General features: G+C 39.3%; 1 protein-coding gene across 1 annotated transcript in view; it reads right to left on the reverse strand.

Moving 5' to 3' along the window:
* Nucleotides 1-1,341: 1,341 nt before the first annotated feature.
* The window catches only part of Slc25a32 (solute carrier family 25 member 32), a 15,424-nt gene continuing 7,570 nt past the window's right edge, over nt 1,342-9,195 (reverse strand). The window contains exons 3-7 of the mRNA XM_028766163.1: nt 8,590-8,675; nt 6,711-6,871; nt 4,947-5,060; nt 4,528-4,673; nt 1,342-3,164 (exon numbers count right to left, since the gene is read on the reverse strand). Coding sequence (XP_028621996.1) covers nt 3,026-3,164; nt 4,528-4,673; nt 4,947-5,060; nt 6,711-6,871; nt 8,590-8,675 — 646 coding nt within the window. The 3' untranslated portion in view covers nt 1,342-3,025. The remainder of the gene's footprint in view (nt 3,165-4,527; nt 4,674-4,946; nt 5,061-6,710; nt 6,872-8,589; nt 8,676-9,195) is intronic.

Genomic DNA, 9,195 nt, shown 5'->3' on the forward strand with positions numbered 1-9,195 from the left:
AGAATGCAATTTAGTCAGGTGGAACCAAGCTGAGAACCATAGCGACAGGGCAAGGCCGAAGTGACAGGGCAGGACTACATTCTTGAGAAAGATAAGCGTACAGAGAGTTTTCATCTGATCCTGACTCATGTAGGTTGGGTTCCTTTGGAATGTTCCACTATTTTTATGTTATACCACCCTAGCAACCCCCTCACTCCCTCCTCATTTCCTTGGTTTGTGGTTTTTCCCTTTAAAAACACCCCTCAAACTGGCAGTCGGGGTCAATTCAGCTCCTGCGTGGGCATGCGAATTGACCGGCAGCTAGTTGTCACGCCCTAATAAATAACCTCGCAATTGCTCTGGTATATGGTGTCTCGAGCAGATTACTGGGTGGTCGCGACTTTCTGAGACTTGAGAGAGGGTCTCCCCTCTGCGGAGGTCTTCAAAGGTATGTGCCACCAGATTTCTTAAAGTATTTACTCTGTCACTTCACTACGAATGTCCTCTTTGGGAATCACTAGGACTAATCTAACACCATTTTACAAATAAGGGTGCTTAAGAAAGGAGTGAAATGTTTGTCTTAGGTCAAACAGAAAACCAGAAAACTAACATCTGAAGTGAGTCTGAGTCTCTAACCTGTAATCTCAACACACTGCAAGACCCATCTTCAATCCACTCTCCTTTAGCCAGGTTAGCTCCTGCTTCAGGGCTTGGCTGGTTCTCATACTCTCCTACCTAACACGCTGACATCACTCTCACAGTTGCTTTTTTTTTTATAGCATTCAATAACCACAGCTATATTATTCATATATGCATACTTATCATGAGTCTCATTGGCTTGCTTACTGCTATGCCTTCGGTGCCCAGCAGTATTCCCAACACAGTGGAGGTACCTCCTCCATGTTCCATGAGTAACAGAGCTCTTGCAGGGCACTGAATCACCCTGCATGTTCATGTGTCAATAGAAAGCTGTAGTTGTTGGTATCAGGCTCCGAACCCAGTGACATCACATCTAGGTGACCTCCACATTGTTGCCAAGGCAACTGCCATACATTCCCAGAATCCACCTGGCTACCTCACCTTTACCTGGGAGAGGCTACGTCACCGCCTATATAAAACAGGCAGAACCCCCTGACCTCGCTCTCTTCTTCCATCTTCTTCTTCTACTTCTCCCCCCCAATCTTTGCCCTATCTCCTGAATTAACATCCCCCCTGCCCCTGGAACCATTTAGTCTGGTGTGGTCTGTTCTAGGCTGTGCACGGACGTCTAACAGTAGTAATACATTTATTATGCAAGCTTATAATCTCTCAGACGACAAGAATTGTCTTGTTAACTTGAGGCACATAGAACTCAAATGATTGTTCTATTTCTAAAGCTTTAATATCACTGTAGCTTGCCTTTCTATACAGACATAAGTATCAGGGAGAATCCCACACAAGTTAAAGTATAATCCAGAACTATGAAATGCACAATTTATAAAACATTCTAAAGTTATTTACCTGGGGAATCTGAATTACATATTATGTTTCTCATTGCTTATTCCTGTAGGCTGTAGTTCTTTGTAAACTACTAAATAATTACTTACTAGTGTAAGTAACTAACCTACACAAAATTCAGTGTATCTTATTCTGTAACAAAAATTTGAGATACCCAAATAAAGTGTAGATATAGTCATGACTGTGTTTAAAATAGTAATTTTGAAATTTCCAAGAATTCCTTGGAATTGTCCCTGAACCTAAAAAAGGTACATGCCAGGAATTTGTAAATGCTGAAAACCTTGCTTTTTGTTACAGTGATCATGATTTACAAATGCATCATTTTTGCTGAATAAACATACTTAAAAAATAAAGGTAAAGGACATAGCAAACACCATTTTTGTAAATATAAATGATCTTTTCATTTTTTATTTTAAAAACAATTCTATTTCCAAAATATAAAAAATAGGCTTATTTTTGAAGAACCCTTTAAATACAGCTTTGATCATAATGATTTATTTACAAAAAGTAGAGGATAGCGCAACAGCACTGACAGCTGTGCATCAGGAGTTAGTATTAGTCCAGCATCCTTTGGGGCAGGCCTTTTACCTGGAGAGCTACAATGACATAGAAATCAAATCAGTAATGGCCACAGACAGATGTAATTTGTATTCCAACCTGAATTTGAGCAACCAATGTAGACGAATCAATTATTTGGAATCTGGAACCATAAATCTAGAAATTAATGGAAAATGGAATGCTTATTTCTATTCAGTTTTTCAACAAACTCACAGCAAACATTCCATCTCTGTGAAAAATGAGCCAGCATTTCTGATGAGTGATTTGCAACCATACATGCTAAATAAAGGCTTTACCAGATGCTGGAAGTTCAGCTTTTATACACCCTAACCACACACTAAGTGTTTATGGCCAAAATACAAGGTCTGTGTCCAGAATCTCACTGTAAATAATTAAGCAATGGAATGGCAAAAGGTGCCAGATATTTCTCAGAGAAATACATGACTTCTCCAATTTCTGTACTTAGTATGTCTCAGTTGGATTAAAAACTAAAGCACATTTATAATAGACTTTTTTCTAACAAAAATATCCCCATTCAAAATGGGCTAGACTTGGATAACACCTTATTTATAAGTTCTCCAAGTTTAATTTACCCTTGAAATATAATCATTCTTGTAAGAAGCCAGTTCCTTGCTATTGCACATGGTCAGTTTTAAAGCCAATCCAGGCAAGAGAGTTCAGAAAAAAAGAACATTCATTAAATTACAAATATTGCAGCAAATTAGCTTCTACCTGAACAACAAAACAGGAGATCTTACACATTTTCACAGTGGCTGTATCAGTTTCAACATTATGCAGATGGTACCCACTTCAGGTAGAGGCAGCCACGCTCCACACACACGGAGAAGCAAAGAGCAGAAAACATCAAGATGACTTAGCAGTCCTGACGTGTGATTACGAGCTATGTTGCTGTGCAGTATTCTTCTGAGCTTTGTGTTTCAAACACAAAGGAGTTGGCTCCTGCCTCAAGCACATGCACTGGGGTCTTCTTTTAGCTCACTTTCTTTTCTCTAAGGTCATATAAAAAGTGAGAGACATTTTCATAAACCACAAAGGTGATGCAGCAGGCTGGAGTCACTCTAATCAGATTGGGGGCAATTCCTTTGTAAAATCCACCGATGCCTTCTTTCCTATAAAGGAGAAGAGATGCACACTTACTATCCCAAGCAGCCAGTGTGAATACACCAACACTTCATTAGCAGAGCATGGAAGAAGCAGTCAAGCCTCCCCCTACCTGCAGGTGGGCTTAGACTCTGTACGATTCCTTGAAGGAATATCATTTATGAGCTGTTTATAAACTTTAGAGGGGCAAGGACACCTCAAAACACAACTGCACAGTACTGCATGTTCAAGGATGCATTCAAATGTTTTTCAGTGAATGACGAGGCTGGCCGTCAAACAGATCTAACTTGACTGTCCCTCATGGCAGCCAGGTGTGGTGGTTCAGACCTATAATCCCAGTACTCAGGAGGGAGATGAGGCAGGAGGATTGTTACAAGTCTATGAAGTCATCCTGGACTAGACACTAACCACCATGCTGATGAGAGCTGTAGTCCAAAGACTCTATCTCAAACAAACATGCTTGTCTGCAATCAGTATGTCCATGATCTCATAATTGATATAAGTGCTACATAAAACTAAATATAGCTCACATAAAAATAAAATTTGATTTCCTTAATACCTAAAATAGGAAATAAGGCCTAGTAAGTTAACATACAGATTTCCAGAATCTTTTTCTAAAAAAATAATTAATTTTATATCCTCACTACAGTCTTCCCTCCCTCCTCCTAATTCTTACCCCACACCTCCCCTCCTCCCCACATCTTCCATTTCTTTTCAGAAAAGGGCATGGCTCCCATGATACCAAACAACCTTGGCAAATCAAGCAAGCTACACTAAGACTAGGCTCACCCCCTAGACAAGGCAGCCTAGTTAGGGGAAGGGGATCCAAAGGCAGGCAGTGTAGTCAGCTCCTGCTCCTGCTTCAAACAGTATTTCTTAAAGTGAACTAAATTCAGACAGCCTCTTCAGGACTTTTAGAATGAAAGGGGCATGCAGTGGAAGTCTACCTATAACGATTTAGTTATCCTCATGCACCGTCTCGCCTACTCGCAGAGACACGGACTGGTAAAGGTTACAAGCACCAGTAGCAGGCAAGCCTTGTCGGTATTTAGCTTTCTGATTACTTATAGCCAATGTCAACCAAATATTTTGAGACTTAAATTCTGTGCTGGTATCTTTTCAAAGCACTTATTTCTGTTTCATATATTTTTTTTTAATAACAACTCTGTGAGCCCAAATAGTCTTATTTTACAAACCAGGCTTCAGAGACATTGTTTTACCATAACATATACAGTATACAGGAAAGAAAAGACTGCCAAACTCGTCTTTTCCACAGCACACTGGCCAGTCCTAGAAACTAGTACGGAGTGGGTAGTCCGGGCATGCGAGGTAACTCCGGTGCAGCTCTGATGTCCCTGCACACGCTCTCACCTCCACGTCTTTGTGATCACATCCGTTACACCTCCGTAAGACACGTGCTGATCCTGAAGACGGGCTCTCACAACCTGATACGGGTATGTTGCTGCTACGGCAAATATTTTGGATAGTGCTGCAACAGAGATGTATTCTGTTGTGCTCTAAAATGAGGACATAAGTAGGATCTCTTTAAAAGCAAAAAGGACAAAGGAAAAAATCTAAAAAAATACTGTTTCCTCTTTAACATGAGGTCTATTTAATATAGGGTTCTATTTAACATCTGTGCCATCAGCTTATAAAATATTTAGCTGTTAAATTAGTGATAGAATATTTATTATGATAGCAATATCGTCAAAGTAAATACATTGTAAAAAACCTCTACCTATTTAGTGCCCGCAAAAGTAAATGATGTTACTTTAAAATAATTATCTCACCAGCTGGGCTTCCGGTAGTCTGTTGATGTGTTTGTTGTACTTCAACTTTAGCAATTCATACGCCATAAATTGAAGGGCACCGTGTGACGTTCCAAACAGCCCAGGGACAAATCCCTGAAGGGAAAGACGAAGATGGAGAGAAGCAAAATTATACAGCTTTCAATGACAGATGTACTTAAATATTTTTATATTACTTCATGTAAATTCACCTACGTTTCACCTAAATCACATTTTAACCTATATTTTAATAAGTCATATTTAACATATGTTATGTGCATATCATTTTATATTAAATATAGTATAAACATATACATTTAACAGACACATATACGTGTGTGATACATATACATACATATCTATCTTAAGAACAGCACTGCTTTCTCCTTTTTAAACTGTTTGGATTTTCATAGGTTGTTTTTCTTTAAATAGTATACATATGGAACATAAAAAAGATGCACACTGCTAAGAATTGGTGTTCAAACAAGAGGTTAAATTTAGTAAGGAAAGTAACGCTAATAATATTTCAAGGGATTGTTCATAGGTATTCTAAAAGAACAAGGTAAGAAATGAGGAAAGGAAATACAGAACTGAATAATATAATTGCAAATAAAATTGCTCATAGATCAGTAAATAATCTATAACCTCGAGTTTATATGCAAGTAATTTTAAAGCTATTACACAATTCTTGAAAAACAAAGTAAAATATAACACAATTAGTTCAGCCTAAATTTTATATTTATATATGTATACTTAATACATTAATAGTTAATAATATTTAACAACGTACATATTTTAAATGAGGATAAACAAAAAAGACAACAAAGAACTGTGGCAGTTAAATCTTCGCTGTGAGCATGACTGGGGAGATACCTGTGGGTGTGCACAGGGTGGGACACACCCCAGACAGATAGATACATCCTGGCATCTGGAGACTGGACAGGTCAGGTGGAGGAATAGATAGCTGTGGGGCAGCAGGATGCCCTGTTTCCTAACTAGGGAGCTGCTGCCCTGCCTGGCCTCCCCACAGGACACCCTCAAGCCACGGGGGCTCTCTCTTCTCTAGTTGTTTCTTTCACACGCTGTGGCCGCAGCCATGCAAAGGTAACTAACACCAAGAGAAATTAAGGCAAAAGAAAAAAAGTACAAAATTGGAAACAGATCTTGCAACCACTAAGAAGAAAATTTAAATATATTGCATTCAATTCCTAGCACTGAAAAAAACCAATCACCAAGCAAGGTGCTAAATTTTTCTTTTGGTTATTATTTTTAAATTCATGGTGTATTTACAGTCAATAAAAATAAGATCCTGCTAAGACTCACTGATCTCTTCTTCATATATTATCAGAGACAACTTTCAAGGGCTACAACAAGAAATGGGTAAGCTAACTGCACGGCTCACTAAAAAGATACCTGACAAAGGTTTACACCAATGAAGACACAGCTTAAAGTACAATTTCAATATTATAAACAAGATTCCGATTTTACCCAATTACTTCCTGCTTATGCTTGGTTTCTTTTTAGGACCAAATACAGGTCATTTAGAAGTGAAACAAAGGAGATGATTTACAAGACTAGAAACCAGCATGGTGAAACATGTTTATCATCTCAGTATTCTGTAGTCTTGAATAGGATGACTGAGAGTTGAAGACTAGCCTGGGCTATCTAGCAAGACTTTGTCTCAAAAACAAAGCAACAACAAAAACAGAAGCTAGTATTAATTGCAATTTCCAGAGTATTTAAAACATAGTCATGATAATTTGTTACCTTGTACAATCCACGCACACCTTCATATTTATATATTTTCACAAGTGCATCAAACATTCCTTTATACTGTCTCTGTGAAGGGTTAACAACACCACCATATTGTAACATAAGGCGAGTTTTCGTCACCCATAATGGGTTTGTAATACAGAGAGTCATGGCTCCTAAAATCATATTTAAAGATGAATTAGAAAAAAGGTACTGTTTCATGCAATCCAAATTAAGAAAAGTTCATCAGATAAAGAAACATTTTTTTTAAAAATGTGCACATAAGCATAAAGAAAGCCCACTTGATCAAGAACAGGGGTATAGCCAGGCATGGTGGTGCATACTTCTAACCCTAGAACTTAGGAGGCAAAGGCAGGCAGATCTCTATGAGTTGAAGTCATACAGAGTGAGTTCTATGACAGCCCAAGCTACAGAGTGAATCCTTATCAGAAAAACAAAAATAAAACAACAAAACCATTGGGCATAAGTAGGACGTTAAATTTAATTAATAAAATGGGAGGCAATGCTATTCCAATCAGTTGAGCACCGGTATTGTAAGAGAACAAGGCATAAAGAGCCTGTATCTGGGATAGGGAGAGGTGGGCTCTTAGGCACTGCCCAAGAGTCACAAGGAAAACTTCGTTTTTGATGGTCAAAAATGTTCCTCCTGTGGTCAGTGCGAGGTAAGTTAAGAGGTAAAATGTGAAATAGCTTCTCTGTAAGGACAGAGCAAAGCTCTCCTGACTCCTAAACCATGCAGCCTGGGCAGAGACTAGGTCTTAGGAGTCACACGTTAAACAGAGGGGCTATGGTTTAGGGCAGGACAAAGAACCAGGAGCTTGGTTCCTCAAGCTACTGTGTACATACATGTCTACTCAAGATCCGTACATATGTACATACATGTTTACCCAAGATCCATCACAATCCTCCTCAAATCCTTTCAAAAGTCTAATAAGGCACATTTAATCATCCTTAGAGAAGTGATCATTTTGCTAACAATCTCATCCGGTGACGCATGTGGTACACTCCAGCAGCTGGGAGGCAGCGTCAGGAAGATCACTGCAAGGCCAGCCTGGGCAGCTTATATGTGATTCTATCTTACAAAACCAACCAACCAACCAACCAACCAACCAACCAACCAACTTCCTGTCCTACCAAAAAATACATCTGGTTAAAATTTTCATTTGTTGAGCTTCCCGAGAAATTTTTTAGTAAATAAATATCAAATTCTATCATGACTTGGGTCTATTCATGTGGCTAAGTATTTGAAAATTAAGACAGCTCTTGCTTTAAAAGAACTGGTAATTGAACAAACCAAGGTATACAATGGGTCAAAATAGGTTTTATGAAAATTCAGTCTCACTGTTTTTCCTTGATGGCACACATAGGAGCAAGAGAATAAAGTTACTAAGTTATATAATTTGAAAACACCATAACACCGTAAGAATAATTTTTCAAAAAGTACTTTATGTATGTGAGTGATTTCCTGCATATATGCATGTGTGCCATGTGTATATACAGTGCTCTCAAAGACCAGAAAAGAGTGTCAGATCCCTTGGACCTGCAGTTACAGATGGCTGAGCCACCACCTCAGCCTGGTGCTAGGAATCTAACCTGGGTCCTCTGAAGATCAGCCAGTGCTTTGAAGTGCTCAGCCACCTCTCCAGCCCCACTAATCCCTGAGTCTAGAGACTCCTAACTTCATATGGCTGGACGAGTACATAAACTAACATTTAACAGGCAATTGGGAGATTTATTTTTAAAGAAAAGAAAAATCAACCCTTGAGGTCAGAAGTGCAATCTGGGCCAGAGGGCGTCCTGTACTCCCACATAGGCAAGCGTCCCCACCCCGCCTGAGGGAGTAAGTTAGGAGATGATATTACATACTGCTTACCAGCTTCTGCAGCTGAGACGAGGTATTCTAATGGCTCTAACTGCTCAGCTCTTCCCTCCGTCTTATATGATTTGATGGCGTTGTAACTACAAATATTAAACACAGACCACGTTTAATCTGAACACAAGTCATAAAGCAACAGTACATTGAAAACCACGATCTCCAAAGCAAAAGTCAATGCATAATGAAACCACAAGTTAAGCTTATTTAAAAATGGATATGCCAAGAATGGCTCACAGTGGGATTAGACCACCTTCCCCATAAAAGAATATGCCTAGCACTATGTATGTGAAATGTTCTAATTACTCCTCCATGCCAGGGGCCTGCTCCAGCCTTCACAGGAACCGTACTGGGTGGGACGCTGGGTGGGATGCTGAGTGGGACGCTGCATCGAGCGAAGGTCACAGACTGATGATCCTGGCCTCAGAATCTTACTATTTGTGCTTTAATAAGCACTGGTATGTACTAATCAGCACTCACTGGTTTCCTTTCTCTACAGCTCAAGGACCTCTCTGGGCAAGTGAGAGACTTAGAACTCATATTCTCTCTCTCTCTCTCTCTCTCTCTCTCTCTCTCTCTCTCTCTCTCTCTCTCTCTCTCACACAC

The sequence above is a fragment of the Grammomys surdaster genome, unplaced genomic scaffold (genome assembly GCF_004785775.1).
Source record: "Grammomys surdaster isolate TR1022 unplaced genomic scaffold, NIH_TR_1.0 63, whole genome shotgun sequence".
Classification (NCBI taxonomy): domain Eukaryota; kingdom Metazoa; phylum Chordata; class Mammalia; order Rodentia; family Muridae; genus Grammomys; species Grammomys surdaster.